This window comes from Felis catus, chromosome B1 (genome assembly GCF_018350175.1).
Source record: "Felis catus isolate Fca126 chromosome B1, F.catus_Fca126_mat1.0, whole genome shotgun sequence".
NCBI lineage: Eukaryota > Metazoa > Chordata > Mammalia > Carnivora > Felidae > Felis > Felis catus.
In genome coordinates, this window is record NC_058371.1 from 159,838,839 (window position 1) to 159,856,950 (window position 18,112).

The window sequence follows — 18,112 nt, forward strand, 5'->3', positions numbered from 1 at the left end:
TGAGAGAAAGAGCAAGCAGGGGAGGGGCAAAGAGAAAGGGAGACAGAATCCCAAGACCCTGGCTGTCAGCTCAGAGCTCAGTATGGGGCTCAGACTCATCAACCCAACCGGGAGATCATCACCTGAGCCAAAACCAGAACTAGGATGCTCAGTGAGCCACCCAGATACCCCTCTTTTTTTTTTTTAAGTATAGTATTATTTATTGGAGAGGATATTTATTTTATGATTCAGTTAATGAAAATGAAAACCTTGGAGAGTAGATTTTGCCTTAAGTGTGTAGCAACCCCTGGGAAACTGACAGTTAAAAGTAGAAAAACCTATTAATTGTATAGAGAGGTGTGGTAGCCTTGTAATTTGTCATAAAAATGGTGTATCTTCAGTTACCTTTATAATCTTGCCCCTTAACTTTGAAGTCAAGTATTTTGGAGTATAAAAATTAATCAGAATGTCCTCATGGAAAATTAAGTGCTATAATTGCTTTTGCATTAAAAAATGCAATTTTGGGGACACCTGGGTGGCTCAGGTGGTTAAGCATCTGATTTCGGCTTAGGTCATGATCTCACAGTTCATAAATTCAAGCCCCGCATCGGGCTCTATGCTGACAGGTCAGAACCTGTTTCAGATTCTGTGTTTCCTTCTCTCTGGCGCGCGCTCTCTCTCTCTCTCTCTCTCTCTCTCTCTCTCTCTCTCTCTCTCAAAAAAATAAACATTAGAAAAATGCAATTTTTTGGCACATACACATAAGATTTTTATGAAAATGCCTTAGTATAATATAGGCAATTTGTTATTCACAGTGGGAGAGAGTAGCAGAAGGTATCCTTCTGTACTGACTATACCTTGTCAGGGATAAACTCATTTGGCATGATTAATGGATAGTATGGACAGTCATCTTTATATAATGATAATTTGTGTGTATGAGGAAGAGCTTAAAATTTTAATCTTGTATATTACAAAAGAAAATATTTATAGAAATGCTTACTAAAAATACTGTAAATACCAAAGATCTTCTATTTTTAAACTTTATATTTAGAAATCAGCATTTTCAAGCCTTATGGGTCTCAATAGTTATTGGTTCATTTTGCTCTTTTTTGTTCTCTAATTCATATCAATTAAACGACATGGGTGAAAGTTAATTTTATTTTTTATTTCTTTAAAAAAATTTTTTTTATGTTTATTTACTTTTTGAGAGAAAGAGAGACAGAGTCGTGAGCAGGGGAGGGACAGAGAGAGAGGGAGACACAGAATCCGAAGCAGTCTCCAGGCTCTGAGCTGTCAGCACAGAACCCGATGCAGGGCTTGAACTCACAGACTGAGAGATCATGACCTGAGCTGAAGTCGGACGCTTAACCAACTGAGCCACCCAGGCACCCCTTATTTTTTATTTCTTTTTTTGTTAAAAAAATTTTTTTTAACATTTATTTTGTAGAGAAAGAGAGCGTGAGCAAGAGAGGGGCAGAGAGAGGGAGACACAGAATCGGAAACAGGCTCCAGGCTTTGAGCTGTCAGCACAGAGCCCAACGTGGTGCTTGAACCCACGAGTGTTAAGATCATGACCTGTTTGTTTGTTTGTTTGTTTGTTTGTTTATTTATTTATTTTGGAGAGAGAATAACAGAGTGCAAGTCGGGGAGGGACAGAGAAAGAAGGAGACACAGGATCTGAAGCAGGTTCCAGGCTCTGAGTTGCCAGCACAGAGCCCAACATGGGGCTCAAACTCACGAACCAGGAAATCATAACCTGAGATGTAGTCAGATGCTTAATTGACGGAGCCACCCAGGCTCCTCTATTTTTATTTCTTTAAAGTTTATTTTAAGAGGGAGAGAATCCCAAGCAACCACATTGTCAGTAGAGAGCCCTACAAGGGGCTCAGTCCCATGAACTGTGAGATCATGACCTGAGCTGGAATCAAGAGTCAGATGCTTTACTAATTGAGCCACTCAGACAACCTGGTTAATTTTATTTTGAATTAGTAATGAAATCAGTTCAAATAAATATGAACAAATAAACTTGAATAATTAAAATAGGCTACTGGGTAAATCTCATTTGCTTTTGAAATATGGAAAAGAGTTCACAGAAGAGAAGAAAATCACCTTGCCTTTCAAGGAAATACTAGTAATTGTTTCTTTTAAATCAGTGATCCCTAAAGGGTTTTTTTGTTTGTTGGTTTGGTTTGGTTTGTTTTGATGAATTACTATTTCTACTCTGGGGTGCCTGTGTGGCTCAGTCAGTTAAGCATCCAACTTTGGCTCAGGTCATGATCTCCAGTTCATGAGTTTCAACCCCACATCAGACTCTGCTGTTAGCACAGAGCCTGCTTTAGATCCTCTGTCCCCCTCTTTCTTTGCCCCTCCCCTGCTCGTGCATGTGTGTGTGCGTGTGGGTTCCCTTGCTCCCTCTCAAAAATAAACATTAAAAAAAAAAACAAAACTAGAGGATAAAGAGCTTATTCAACAATTACAAAAGGGACTTGATGTGACCTCTGAAGTCTTAAATAATATCATAGTTTATATACAGTGGACTAAAATTGGATTGATTTAGATAGATTTTCCTTTTTTCTATCAAAGGTTGACTTTGCTTTCACCTAAGTTCAGTTTCCAAAAGTATAGTTTATTTGTATTAATCTCTTCAAAGACATTTTGCAGGATTTTAACTACTTTATCTTAATCTGGGATGGAAACCAAAGAAAAATGAAAAGAAAATTAAGCATGTAGTGCTTTAAATTGTTTTTTTTTTCCTTAATGTTTATTTATTCTTGAGATAGACTGAGCATTAGTGGGGGAAGGGCAGAGAGAGAGGGAGAGACAGAATCCAAAACAGGCTCCAGCTCTGATCTGTCAGCACAGAGTCCAGCACGGGGCTTGAACCCATGAACCACGAGATTATGACCTGAGCCGAAGTTGGACACTTAACTGAGCCACCCAGACACCCCTAAAGTGGGTTTTATTGGTTACTTTTTTATATGCATTTTTTTTACATTGTGGTAAGTTGAGAGAGAATTCTACATTTCTACCTGTTTCATTCTCATCTGTGTATACCACTCCTCTCCCAAATTTTCTTCCAGCTCAGACCTAGTGTTAGGTTGATAGTATCAGATTAATTTTCAACTCCTTGTTCTCAACATAGATACTTCCTAAATTCAGGGATTAATTATGTTTTTGATATAGTTGTTTTTGTGAGGAATGATTTGTATTGAAGTTTCTCTCTCCCTTTTTCACCCTGCCATGTTCCCTAAAACTCCCTATCCCCATAATATTTCTGTATATAGGTGGAGTTCTCTGCTACCAATGAGGCTTCAATAAACCAGTGAAATGACTCTTCAGGAATTGGTACATCGGGCTGCCTCCATTTATTCAGATAAAATAGCTGTATGTTTTGATGAGTGTAACAACCAGCCTCCAGTTTATTACACCTATAAGTCTGTGGTTCATGCTGCTTCAGAATTATCAAATTTTCTGCTATTACACTGTGACTTTCAAGGAATTCGGGAAGTTGGTCTCTACTGCCATCCTGGTATTAACTTACCCTCTTGGATTTTAGGGTAATTATTTTAATACTGAAGTTTTAGTTTTCTAACCTAATTTATAATTCTTTAATACATAGAATGTTGTATCTTATATAAAAATACAATAGTATACAGAATAGTGTTGCTTGGTCAATTTTAGAGAGGCTAAAGAAGTTCGTATTTCCCAACAATTATTTTTAATCATTTAATTGATCTGAGTTTATTTAGGAGACAAGAAATTTTCATTAATAGAATATTTAAGTATCTCCAAAATATAAGGGCTTCATTTGTCTACCAAAAGAAAATGGTCATAAATTTGTTATATCAAAGCAAACAAGTATTTCAGAAATAACATGACTATTTTTTCTCCTGAGACTGAAGTTTAGGTACTCAAAGTATTCAGTAAATGAATGAATAAGTGAAGTTTTGGATGTTGGTTCATAAAAAAATGAGCTATGGACTGAGGACACTAATTATTATTTGCAAAATGTTCATCATTAAGTTGTTATAGAATATCCTTATATAGTGATTTCTGTACTAGGGTTCTACAATAAATAAAAGCTATTAAAGAAGTAGAAAAGTTGGTGTTCATCCCATAATATGTGTGTTAGTAGATTAATGTATAAATGTAAAGCAAAAAAAGTTAAAATTTGGCTTCCATTCAATCATTGAAAAAATTTTATTGAAAATTTACTATGTGCAAAAATCCATTGTCCCCAAAGTATACCTGAAAGTACTTTTTTTAGATTTTATTTTTAAGTAATCTCTACACCCAGTTTGGGGTTTGATTTCCCACAACCCCAGTATCAAGAGTCTTGTGCTCTACTGACTGAGCCAGACCAGCACCCTTACCTCAGAGTACTTTTAGTTAAAACAACTAACTGATTTTGGATCTTAAAGTGATAAAAATTTAATGGTGGATATTCTGCCTTAAAAACAAAATAGAAATAACTATAAGCAACAATGTGTCAACAAAAACATTGGCATTTCTGATATAGTCGTTGGTAAAGTACATAGGGAAATAGAAATACTTAAAGATGATTTTCAACAGATCTTCTATGCTGAAGAAATGCTATTCTATACTCTTTATTTAGAATTCTCCAAGTCCCTGCTGCTTATGCTCCTATTGATCCAGATGCACCACCAGCGTTGTCAACTCATTTTATGAAAAAATGTAATCTAAGTTATATTCTTGTTGAAAAACAGCAAATTAATGTAAGTGTGTGTATTTAAATTTTTGTGTGTGTGTGTTTATCTTTCAATTGAAGGGTGTGTGTGTACATTTCTACGTTTCCTAAATGTAGACATTTGGGTTGGATAATTGTGAGGAGTATCCTGTACATTATAGGTTATTTGAACAGCCTCCCTGGTTTCCACCCACTAAATGCCAGTAGCACTGCCTCGACCCCACCCCATCCCAGTTGTGACAATGAAAATTGTCTCCAGAAATGGCCAGATGTCTCCTGGAGGTACAATTCACCTCCTACATTCTATTGAGAAACACTGCCCTATAGCATGAAGGCTATATGCCCTAGACATATAATTACTGTGCATTATTTTGAATTTCCTTTCTCTTTCCAAAGTTGTTTCTAGGAAAATTTTATAATAATGGAAACGTTTTTTAAAATTTTATTTATTTTTGAGAGGGAGAGGGAAGCAGGTACAGAGGGAGGGAGAGAGAATCCCAAGCAGGCCTGAGCTGTCAGTGCAGACCCCAACATGGGGCTTGAACTCACAGACTGAGATTATGACCTGAGCCAAAATCAAGAGTTGGATGCTCAACTGACTGAGCCACCCAGGTGCCCCAAAACCATATCTTTGTATATTTGTAGCAATTTGTAGTGATCAACAACATTAAAGAACTACAACCAGGCTTAGATTTTGAAAAAGAGATTGGCACTTAGAGTTTTCCAGAGAGGTCTAGTCTATTTTTTTAAAATGCCCATTTATTTTGAGAACACAAGCCGGGGAGGGGCAGAGAGAGGGAGAGAGAGAATCCCAAGCAGGCTCTATGCAGCCAGCACAGAGGTTGACATGGGGCTTGATCTCACAATCGAGTGAGATCATGACCTGAGCCGAAATCAAGAGTTGGACGCTTAACCAACAGAGCCAGTCAGGCACTTCCTAAATTTATTTTTTAATTTTTAAGTGACTGCCAACCAAATATCTAGCCAGGAGACATTGCTTTATGGGCAAGAGTTGGTTATTACATGTTCAGGAAGATCCAGCCCATGTTTCATTATTTCTTCATAAAATATTGTTTTACCAAAGAGGAGAAAAGAACATTATAGAACATATATTCAGTTTAGCCTGTTTTTACCCATTTCCTAGCTGAACCAATTTGTATTTGAGAATAACTTAAATGTGTTCCACTTATGTATCTATATGTCTGTGCATCTCTGAATATATAATGAAAAATATCAAAAGCTTGAGATGCATGGAGGAATTCCTAGAGAATCACGAGTATTAGAATAAAGACTCTAGAAGGAGTCAACTAAAGTATAATTGGTGAATATTTTCTAAATAAACATTAATGTATAGTCAAAAGTTTTCTCAGATTGGTTATTTGTTTGTTTGCTTTTTTAATGTTTGTTTATTTTTGTGAGAACACCAGAAAGCTGGAGAGGGGCAAAGAGGGGGACAGAAGATCCAAAGCAGGCTCCATGCTGATAGCAGAGAGCCCACTGTGGGGCTTGAACTCATGAACCGCGAGGTTATGACCTGAGCTAAAGTTGGACACTTAACCAGCTGAGCTACCCAGGTGACCCTGGTTATTTCTTTGTTGATGTAATAAACAAAGCTAAAATGGGAATGTGACATTCGTTTTTCTTGACAGCCTTGGTGAAGGTTTTATAAAAGAGGTGGTTGAACTTGAGAATTGTCAGTATTGCGTGTTCTTTATAACTGCTTATATAAAGAGTTGGGCATATAGAAAACACCATAGGAAGTCCCTTGCTTCCCGTTCCATTACTTTGATGATGGTATAAGTGTTCCTTCTTGACACATGAGCAATCAGGATGTACTTACTGAACCCAGCATCCACTAGAATAGTAGTTCTCAGTTGGAGATCATTTTGCCTCCCAGGAGACATTTGGCAATGTCCACAGTTATTTTTTATTATGCTGACAGTGCGGTGCTCCTGGCATCTAGTGGGTAGGGGCCATAGATGCTGCTAAAAATCCTATAAAGCACAAGATCACCTACAAAGATTTATCTGGTGCAAAATGTCAGTAGTGTTGAGATTGAGAAACCATACACTAAAGACAAGTTTTTTGGGAGGGCATCAGTATGTGAAAGAAGCCCAAGACCTGATTCCAGCTGCTTATAATGTATAGTTGACCTTTGGACAACATAGTTTGAACTGTGCAGGTCCACTTACATGCGATGGTTTTTTTTGTTTTGTTTTGTTTGTTTGTTTTTTTTAATACAGTACAGTACACCATTGTAAATGTTTTTTCTCATGATTTTCTTTTTCAGCATTGATACAATACATTTTAATATAGTCCATATTCAGATATCCATATTTGCCTCCAAAAAATCCTTTTAGCTTTTTCGGGGGAGGGGTACAAAATCCAGTCAAATATCATATAATACATCCCTTTCTCACACCTCCTTAGTATCCTTTCATCTAGAACAGCTCTCTTACCTTTTTCAAAAATATTTCACATCTTTCAGAAATCAGAGTTATTGAGGTATAATGTACATAGAGTAAAAATCACCTAGTTTATGTGTACATTTTAATGAGTTTGGGCAAATATAAACAGTTATGAAAACACCTCTTCAATCATGATATAAATGTTTTCCTTATTTCAAAATCCTTGTGCCCCTTTTCAGTCAGTCCCAAGTACATTTTTTACATTTCCTCTTTTTTGAAACTATTTTAAAGGCTTTTGTGATGCCATGGCTGGTCTAGTTTTCCTCCCAGATCTCCTCAGTCACTTTAGCCAGCTTCTCTTCCTCTGTGAGGACAGGAAACTTGTTTGTAACAGTTTGTCACTTAGGATCATATCCTCAACACCTAGAACAATACCTGGTGTAGGAAACACTGCAAAGTGAGGCACTTTGAACTATGCTCTTTTATGTAATGCTCAGCTTCCAGCTAAATATTACCTTCATTTTCTAAATGACAATAAAGCTCAACAAAGTATAATTGGTACCATTTACAAAACCACTATATAACAAAGCCAGGATTTAAATACATTGGGTAAAATATGTTCTGATTAATTATATTTCAGTATTAAAAATTGTTTTTAATGTGCATAGAGTTGATACAAAATGTTACATTGGTTTCAGGTGTGCAACATCATGATTGAGCATCTCTATACATTATGCTAAGGTCGCTACAAGTGTAGCTACCAACTCACTGTACAGTGTGATTATGGTATCACTGACTATATTCCCTATGCTGTACCTTTTATTCCCTATTATTTCAGTATTACAGACAGATGTGTGAATATTGAAAATAATTGCGATTACAGAATTTAAGATTTTTAGAGCCCTTTATTCTTATGGTACATTCACTAAGAGCTGTATAATGTAATACTTATGTAACATTTTGAATTTGAAAAGCACTTGTTGAACTGCAGAATAAGTAAGGCAAATGTTATTTGGTCATTACTTTGTAGTCACTTGAGAGATTTTATGAGTTTAATTCTTTTTTTTAATTGAAGTATAGTTGGCATCCAATGTTAGTTTCAAGTGTACAACGTAGTGGTTCAAGTTTATATGTTATCTTCATTGTAAGTGTAGCTACCATCTGTTGCCATATAATGGTATTACAATGTTATTGACTATATTCCCTATGCTGTACCTTTTATCCCCATAACTTATTCCATAACTGGAAGCCTGTATCTCCTTTTCACCCATTTTCACCCACCCTTCTCCCCCTATGGCAACCACATTTGTTCTCTGTATTTATGGGTCTGTTCGTGTTTTTTGTTTTTGTTCTTTAGATTACACATATAAATGAAATCATGGTATATTTCTCTCTCTTGTTTCATTTAGCATAATTCCCTTGAAGTCTGTGTTGCAAATGGCAAGATCTCCTTTTTATGGCTGAATAATATTCATGTGTGTGTATGTGTACATTACAGCATCTTTATCCATTTATTTATTGGACCCTTGGTTGCTTCCATATCTTGGCTGCTGTAAATAGCCCTGCAATGCACATAGGAATGCATATATCTTCTTGTATTATGATTTCATTTTCTTTGGGTAAATGCCCAGTAGTGGAATTACTGGATCATATGGTATCCTTTTTTTTTTTTTTTTTTTAATGTTTATTTATCTTGAGAAGGAGAAAGAGAATCCCAAGCAGTCTCTGCACTATCAGCACAGAACCCGATTCAGGGTTTGATCTCATGAATTGTGAGATCATGATCTGAGCTGAGATCAAGATTCAGATGCTTAACCGACTGAGAACCACCCAGGTGCTCCGCTCATATGGTAGTTCTAATTTTAAGTTTTTGAGGAACCTCCATCCAGTTTACCACAGTGGCTGCACCAATTTACATCCTCACCAATATTTGTTATTTCTTGTCTTTTTGATTCTACTCATTTTGACAAATGTGAGGTAGTATCTCGTATTTTTGATTTGCATTCCCTGATTAGTGATGTTGAATGTCTTTCATGTGCCTGTTGGCCATCTAGATGTTGTCTTTGGAAAATATCTATTCAGGTCCTCTGCATATTTTTTTTTTAATTTTATTTTTAATTGTTTTAATTTACATCCAAATTAGTTAGCATATAGTGCAACAATGATTTCAGGAGTAGACTCCTTAATGCCCCTTGCCCATTTAGCCCATCCCCCCTCCCACAACCCCTCCAGTAACCCTCAGTTTGTTCTCCATATTTATGAGTCTCTTCTGTTTTGTCCCCCTCCTGTTTTTATATTATTTTTGTTTCCATTCCCTTATGTTCATATGTTTTGTCTCTTAAAGTCCTTACATGAGTGAAGTCATACGATTTTTGTCTTTCTCTAATTTCACTTAGCATAATACCCTCCCGTTCCATCCACGTAGTTGCAAATGGCAAGATTTCATTCTTTTTGATTGCTGAGTAATACTCCATTGTGTATATATACACATCTTCTTTATTCATCCATCGGTGGACATTTGGGCTCTTTCCATATTTTGGCTATTGTTGATAGGGCTGCTATAAACATGGGGGTGCATGTGTCCCTTCGAAACGGCACACCTGTATCCCGTGGATAAGTGCCTGGTAGTGCAATTGCTGGGTCGTAGGGTAGTTCTATTTTTAGTTTTTGAGGAACCTCCATACTGTTTTCCAGAGTGGCTGCACCAGCTTGCATTCCCACATCTGCCTATTTTTTTAATGGGATTATTTGTTTTGGTTTTGGTTTATTATTATTATTTTTTTGATGTTGAATTGTAAAAGCTCTTCATATATTTTGGATATTAACCATTTATCAGATACATCATTTGGAAGTATTTTCTCCCATTTAGTAGGTTGCCCTTTTTTTTTTTTTTTTTTTTTAATTTTTTTTTTTTCAACGTTTATTTATTTTGGGGACAGAGAGAGACAGAGCATGAACGGGGGAGGGGCAGAGAGAGAGGGAGACACAGAATCGGAAACAGGCTCCAGGCTCCGAGCCATCAGCCCAGAGCCTGACGCGGGGCTCAAACTCACGGACCGCGAGATCGTGACCTGGCTGAAGTCGGACGCTTAACCGACTGCGCCACCCAGGCGCCCCAAGTAGGTTGCCCTTTTATTGATGGCTTTCACCTTTTATTGATGGCTTACTTCTCTGTGCAAAATCTTTTTATTTTGCTGAAGTCCCAATAATTTGCTTTTGTTTCCCTTGCTTGAGGAGACATATTTGGAAAAATGTTGCTAAGGCTGATGTTAAAGAGATTATGGTCTGTTTTTTTCTAAGAGTTTTATGGTTTTGGTTTCACATTTAGGTCTTTAATACACCGTGGGTTTATTTTTGTGTGTAGTATATGAGAGGGGCCCAGTTACAGTCTTTTGCACGTAGCTGTCCAGTTTTCCCAGCACCATTTATTGAAGAGACTCTTTTCCTAATTGCATATTCTCGCCTCTTGTGTCATAGATTAATTGACCATATAAGCATGGGTTTATTTCTGGGCTCTCTGTCCTGTTGTTCTATGTGTCTGTTTCTGTGCCAGTACCATACTGCTTTGATTACTACAGCTTTGTATTATGTTTTGAAACTGGGATTGTGATACCTCACCCTCTGTTCTTTCTTAAGATTGCTTTGGCTATTTGGGGTCTTTTGTAGTTCCATACAAATTTTAGGATTGTTTGTTCTAGTTCAGTGAAAAATGCTTCTGGTATTTTGATGGGATTATATTGAATCTAGATTGCTTTGCACAATATGGACATCTTAACGATATTCTTCCAGTCTATGGCCATGAAATATCTGTTCGTTTGTGTTGTCTTCACTTTTTTTCATCAGTGTTTTTTTTTATATTTTCACAGTACTCTTTTAGCCTCTTGGTTAAATTCATTCTAGATATTTTATTACTTCTGGTGTAATTGTAAATGGAATTATTTTCTTAATTTCTCTTTCCTTGCTAGAATATAGGAATTGCTTAATTGCTACTTCCTTGCTAGTATATAGGAATGCAACAGGTTTCTGTATATTAATTTTGTATCCTGCAACTTTATGGAATTCATTTATTTTTTTTAAGTTTTATTTCCTTTTTTTTATTTACTTTTTTTGTAATGTTTCTTTTTGAGAGACAGAGACAGATAGTGAGTAGGGGAGGGCCAGAGAGAGAGGGAGACACAGAAATCTGAAGTAGACTCCAGGTTCTGAGCTGTGAGTACAGAGCCTGACGTGGGGCTCAAACTCGTGAACCATGAGATCATGACCTGAGCCAAAGTTGTACGCTTCACCTACTGAGCCACCCAGGCGCCCCTAAAGTTTATTTACTTTTGAGAGAGTGTGTGTGTGCGCACACACACATACAGACACGCACATGCGCAGGCCACAGGTGTGTGCATGTGCAAGTAAGGGAGAGGCAGAGAGAGGGAGACACAGAATCCAAAGCAGGCTCTCTGCTGACAGAACCCACAAACCGTGAGATCATGACCTGAGCCCAAGTCAGATGCTTAACAGACTGGGCCACCCAGGCACCCTCATTTATTACTTTTAATAGTTTTTGATGAAATCTTTAGGGTTTTCTATTAGTATGATGTCATCTGCAAATAGTAACAGTTTAATTTTTTTCTTACCAATTTGGATGTCTTTCCTCCCACCCCCGAACCCTTTGTTGCTGTGGCTAAAACTTCCAGTAAGTACCATTTGAATAAAAGTGGGTGGACATCCTTGTCTTATTTCTGATCTTAGAGGAGAAGCTCTGTTTTCACCATTGAGTAGGATGTTAGCTGTGGATTTTTCATATATGGCCTTTTATTATGGTGAGGCTTGTTCCTTGTCTTTGTTGCAAGTTTTTATCATGAATGATACTGAGTTTTGTCAGATGCTTTTTCTGCATCAATTAAGAGGATGTGATTTTTTATTAATTTTGTTATTGTGAATTACATTGACTTGTGAATATTGGACCATTTTTGCAACTTTGGAATAAATCACATTTGACTGTAGTGAATGATCCTTTTAATGTATTGTTGAATGAGGTTTGCTAGTATCTTATTGAGCGTTTTTGTATCCGTGTTCATCAGGGAAATTGGCCTGCAGTTTTCTTTTTTTGTAGTGTCTTTTAAAAAAATATTCTTTTGCATTTAGTGTTTGTTTGTTTGTTTATTTTAAAGTTTATTTATTTTGAGAGGGGTGGGGGCAAAGAGACAGAGAATCCCAAGCTGGCTCCACACTCTCAGCATGGAGCCTGATGTAGGGCTTAAAGCCACAAACCATGAGATCATAACCTGAGCCAAAATCAAGAGTCAGATGATTCACAGACTGAGCCACCCAGGTGCCCCTGTTTATTTATTTTTAAGGTTTCTTTATTTTGAGAGAGAACATGTACATGAGCAGGGGAGGGACAAGATAGAGAGAATCCCAAGCAGGCTGTGTGTTGTCAGTGCAGCCTGATTCAGGTATCGATCTCACAAATCCTGAGATCATGACCTGAACCAAAATCAAGAGTTGGATGCTTAATCCACTGAGCCATACAAGCACCTGTATTTATTTCTTTTTAAGTAGACTCGATGCCCATGGTGGAGCTTGAACTCATGATCTTGAGATCAAGAGTCCTCTATGTTCTACCAACTGTGCCAACCAGGCACCCCAGGTGTTAACTCCTCTTTAAATGCTTCATGGAGCGCCTGGGTGGCTCAGTTGGTTGAGCAACTTCAGCTCAGGTCACGATCTCGCGGTCCGTGAGTTCAAGCCCTGCGCTGGGCTCTGGGCTGATGGCTCAGAGCCTGGAGTCTGCTTCCGATTCTGTGTCTCCCTCTCTCTCTGCCCCTCCCCCATTCATGCTCTGTCTCTCTCTGTCCCCAAAATAAATAAACGTTGAAAAAAAATTTAAAAAAAAATGCTTCATATAATTCACTTGTGAGTCCACCTGGTCCTAGACTTTTTGTTTGAGAGTTTTTGGATTACCAATGCAATTTTGTTACTAGTGATTGGTCTATTCTGACTTTCTATTTCTTCCTGATTTAGTTTTGGAAGATTGTATGTTTCTAGGAATTTATTTCTACTAGGTTATTCTATTTGTTGGCATATAATTTTTCATAGTAGTCTCATAATCCTTTTTATTACTGTGATATTGGTTGTTAATTTATTTTATTTGGGTCCTCCTTTTTTGATGAGTCTGGCTAAAGGTTTATCAACTTTCTTTATCTTTTCAAAGAACTGGCTCTTGGTTTCATTGATCTTTTCTATTGCTTCTTAGTCTATTTCATTTATTTCTGCTTTGATCTTACCATATCCTTCTACTCACCTTGGGTTTTGTTCTTTTTCTTTGAGGTAATCCAGTATTACTGTAAATTCTCTTAGAACTGCTTTTGGTGTATCCCAGCTTTGGACTATTGTTTTCATTTGTCTTCATGTAATTTTTTATTTCCTTTTTAATATCTTTGTTGACCCATTGGTTGTTCAGTAGCATGTTTAGCTTGTGCGTGTTTGTGTTTTTCCAGGTTTTTTTCTTAATTTCTAGTTTCATATCATTGTGATTAAAGAAAAAAAGATGCCTGTTAGGATTTAAATCTTCTTAAATTATTGAGACTTGATTTTTGTGGCCTAATGTGGTCTATCCTAGAGAATGTTCCATGTGTACTTGAAAGGAGTGAGGAATGTGTATTCTATTTGATGGAATGTTCTGTATATATTTAAGCCCATCTGTTATAATGTGTTCAAAGTCACGGTTTCCTAATTTTCTGTCCGAACAATCTATCTAGTGATATAAGGTGTTAAAGTCCCCACTATTGGGGCTCCTGGGTGGCTCATTTGGTTAAGCATCTGCCTCTTGATTTCAGCTCAGGTTATGATCCCATAGTTTGTGGGATTGAGCTCTGCATCAGGGCTATCAGTGCAGAGTCTGCTTGGGACTCTCTGTCTCTGCCCTTCCCCTTACTCATGTTTGCTCTCTCTCAAAATTTTTTTTCTAAAAAGTCCCCCCGCTATTGTAAGTTTCTCCCTTTGTTAATTTTGCTTTATGTATTAAATACTGTAGGTGCTACAGTATTGGGTACAGATCTTTATAATAGTTATATGCTTTTGTTGTATTGATCTTCTTTTTCTGTAATGCCCTTCTTTTTCTCTTATTACAGGCTTTGTTTTAAAGTCGTTTTGTCTGGGGGCACCTGGGTGGCTTAGACGGTTAAGTGTCTGACTTCAGCTCAGGTCACAATCTCAAATGTTCGTGGGTTTGAGCCTGGCATCAGGCTCTATCCTGACAGCTCAGAGCCCGCAGCCTGCTTTGGATTCTGTGTCTCCCTGTCTGTCTGTCCCTCCCCTGCTGGCTCATGCCCTGTCTCTCAAAAATAAATAAACATTAAAAATAAATGAATAAATAGTCTTTTTGTCTGATAATAAGTATTGCTACCCTGGCTTTTTTTTTTCTTTCTTTTTTTTCTTATGGAATATCTTTTTCCATTCTTTCAATCTGTACATATATTTAGGTCTGAAGGGAGTCTCTTGTAGGCAACATATAGATGGGTCTTTTTTTTTTAATCCATTCCATTGTTCTTTGTCTTTTGATTGGAGCATATTTAGACCATTTACATTTCAAGTAATAGGTATGTACTTAATGCCATTTTGTTGTTTTTCTGATTGTTTTTATAGTTCTTTGCTATTCCCTCTCCTGATCTCTTTCCTTGTGATTGTTGATTTTATTTGTGTTATTTTTGGCTTTTTATGTTTGTTTGTTTGTTTTGTATATATTGTAGATTTGTGGTTACCATGAGGTTTATAGATAACATCCTAAGTATGTAGCAGTCTGTATTAAGTTGGTTACTTAAGGTTAAACATATTCTAAGAGAACTACTTCTTTATTCTCCCTTTACATTTTATTTATATGTTGTCATATTTTACATCTCTTTATTGATAATTTTCTTCTAATTATGGCCTCTTCTTTTCCTCTTAAATAAGTATCACTAATATTTTTTATAAAGCTGGTTCAGTGGTGAAATTTTTAAACTTTTGTTTGGGAAATTCTTTATCCTTCAATTTTTTTTTTTTTTTTTTAAGTTAGAGAGTGTGGGCATGAATAGGGGAGGGGCAGAGCAAGAATTCCAAACAGGCTCTACAGTATCAGTGCTAGAGCCTGATATAGGGCTTGGACTCACAAACCGTGAGGTCATGACCTGAGCTGAAGTTAAGACTCTGATGCTTAACTGACTGATCCACCTAGGTGCCATTATCTTTCCTTCAATTCTGAATGGTAACCTTGCTGGGTAGACTATTTTTGATTGTAGGCTTTTTCTTTTCAGCTCTTTGAATACATCATGCCAATCCTTTCTGATCTGTAAAGTTTCTGCTGAAAAATCAGCTGATGGCCTTATTGGTTTCCCTTGTATGTAACTTTTTGCTTCTTGCCACTTTAAAATTCTCTGTGTTTTGTGCCTGAGTGGCTTAGTCAGTTAAGTATCTGTCTTTGGCTCAGGTTATGAGCTCGTGAGTTTGAGCCTCACATCAGACTCTCTGCTGTCAGCACAGAGCGTGCTTTGGATCCTCTGTCTCCCTCTCTCTCTGCCCCTCCTCCCCCCTCCCCCTGCCCTCTCAAATATTAAAAAGAATTTTAGGGGCACTTGGGTGGCTCAGTCAGTTAAATGTCTGACTCTTGGTTTTGGCTCAGGTCATGATCTCACAGTTTGTGAGTTTGAGCCCTGCACTGGGCTTTGCATTGACAGCACGGAGCCTGCTTTGGATTCTGTCTCCCTCTCTCTCTGCCACTTCCCCACCCATACTGTCTCTATCTCTCTCAAAATAAATAAATTTTAAAATCTTAAAAAAATTTTTTAATGTTTATTTATTTTTGAGACAGAGAGAGACAGAGCATGAACGGGGGAGGGTCAGAGAGAGGGAGACACAGAATCTGAAACAGGCTCCAGGCTGTGAGCTGTCAGCACAGAGCCTGACACGGGGCTTGAACTCATGGACCGCGAGATCATGACCTGAGCCGAAGTCGGCCGCTTAACCGACTGAACCACCCAGGCGCCCCTAACCTTTGACATTTTAATTTGTTATGGTGTGGACCTTCTTGGGTTCATCTTGTTTGGAACTCTCTATGCTTCCTAAACCTGGATATCTTTTTCCTTTTCCAGGTTAGGGAATCTTCCATACAGTTTTCTTAACATCTTTTATCTAACTTATATCATTCTAAGAAAACCATATATAGTACGTGTAGCATTCAGAATATATATTAATTGATTATGTCATCAAGAAGGTTTCTGGCTATTAGTAAAGTTTGGGAAGGGGGGTCAGAGTCATTCATGGATTTTAGGGTTGGTGGCTCCATAACCTATGTGTTGTTCAAGGGTCAACTGTGGTTGGAGAGAAAAGTTATCATAATCTTAAACCTGTAAGTTCAACATAATGTGTTCATACCCTAAGAGAAATAAATGTAACCTAGTAGAGATAAGAAAAGTTTAATGGCAAAAGATGGTTTTGAACTAAGTCTTAAAAATATGTATTATAGGTCCTTAATTTTTTTAATATTACAGGCCATACCACACCGGACCCCTAATACACACACCATAAACAAATAAAACCCTATAGTCTCCTGCATTGTACCCTTGTTCTCATTTCTTTCTTATTTTTCTCTCATTTATAGTGATTTCTTTAATGTGAAAACTTATGTTTCATTAAACTTCTTTTTATAAATCCTAAAAGATATATTCAAAGGAACCTCCCTTTTAGCATGTAAAAGTTGAATTTAATATATTTTTATCCAAATTAAGTAAATCTGTATTAATCTGTCTCCATCTACCAAATATCTGAGTCAGAAACTTAGCACTCTTCTTAGGCTCACTCTGTATTCAGAAAGTTACCCAGCCCTATTGATTCTTGTTCACGGGCCCTTTCTGTCTGCTCTTGTTGCAACAGACTAGTTCAGGCCCAAATCATGTACCTCAATTGTTGCAAAAGGTTCATTAGAAAACCCTCACTTACCAAAAGTCTAATTTCTCAGTCTATCCTTGCCACCTTCAATTGAGTCTCATTGCTTATAAGTTAAGGTCTAAACCCCTTAGTATTGAGTATACAAATTTATTAAGGATAGCTTCTCCTCTCCTATTAACAATACTATATACCTAGTTCTTCACCTTACTGGAATTATTAAAGTTCTCCATGACACTAGCTTTCTTGGGTCATATACTCTGCATTAGCTGTTTGCCCAATAAAGTACCCCTCTTTACTTGGACAAAAGCTACTTATAACATAAATATTACATATGATGAAGCAATCTCAGACCTTCCAGGCAGAGTTAAGATCAATCTCCTCTGTTTCTATTAACATTTCAAGCATATTCATGGTCAGGTACCACATTGCCCTGCAGTTGGATGTTTTTATGTCTGTTTATTTTGAAGGTGACTTTGAAAGTAAGGACAGCACTTTATTCTTGCAAGTTTTTAATTTATTTTTTAATCCCTAGTTATATAGCAAGTACTCAAAACAATGTTGAATGAGTGAATATTTCATATTACTTGTATGTAAAAAAGTCATTTAACACTAATATTGTGAACTTTGTTCCCTCATGTAACAGAAATTCAAATCTTCCTATGAAACATTATTGAATTATGATACACTTACAGAACATACTGACTTAGTACTCTTCAGGCTTCACTGGGAAAATGTTGCAGTCAGTTTGATGCTAAATGACAGAAAACAGAAATATGAAGAAGGAAAAATGACAAACAGCACAAATTCTGAGAACAATGAAGAAAAGTCAGAAGAGCACATGGATGTGAGGCTAAACCATTGCTTAGCCTATGTTCTCCATACATCAGGCACTACGGGGATACCTAAGATTGTCAGAGTCCCTCATGCATGTATATTGCCAAACATCCAACATTTTCGGTGAGTTCTGTCCTTTGAATCCTTCTTCAAAACTTGTATTTTAAGGGGAAATACTTTTTTAAGTGAACTCTACCCCTGATGTGGGGCTCCAACTCATGACCCCAAGATCAAGATTTGCATGCTCTACTGACTGAGCCAGCCAGGT

At 37.1% G+C, this 18,112-nt stretch overlaps 1 protein-coding gene across 9 annotated transcripts in view; it reads left to right on the forward strand.

The window, feature by feature from the left end:
* Positions 1-18,112, forward strand: part of AASDH (aminoadipate-semialdehyde dehydrogenase) — a 49,012-nt gene that overhangs the window by 4,820 nt on the left and 26,080 nt on the right. For 6 of the 9 annotated variants that reach the window (XM_045056343.1, XM_019829476.3, XM_019829477.2 and 3 more), the window contains exons 2-4: positions 3,264-3,536; positions 4,595-4,715; positions 17,654-17,967. In XM_045056343.1, the coding sequence (XP_044912278.1) occupies positions 3,307-3,536; positions 4,595-4,715; positions 17,654-17,967 (665 nt within the window). In that variant the 5' untranslated portion in view covers positions 3,264-3,306. Of the gene's footprint in view, positions 1-3,263; positions 3,537-4,589; positions 4,716-6,201; positions 6,262-17,653; positions 17,968-18,112 lie in introns of those variants that run through there. The other 3 variants (XM_019829478.2, XM_019829479.2, XM_006931109.5) reach the window with 3 other exon arrangements.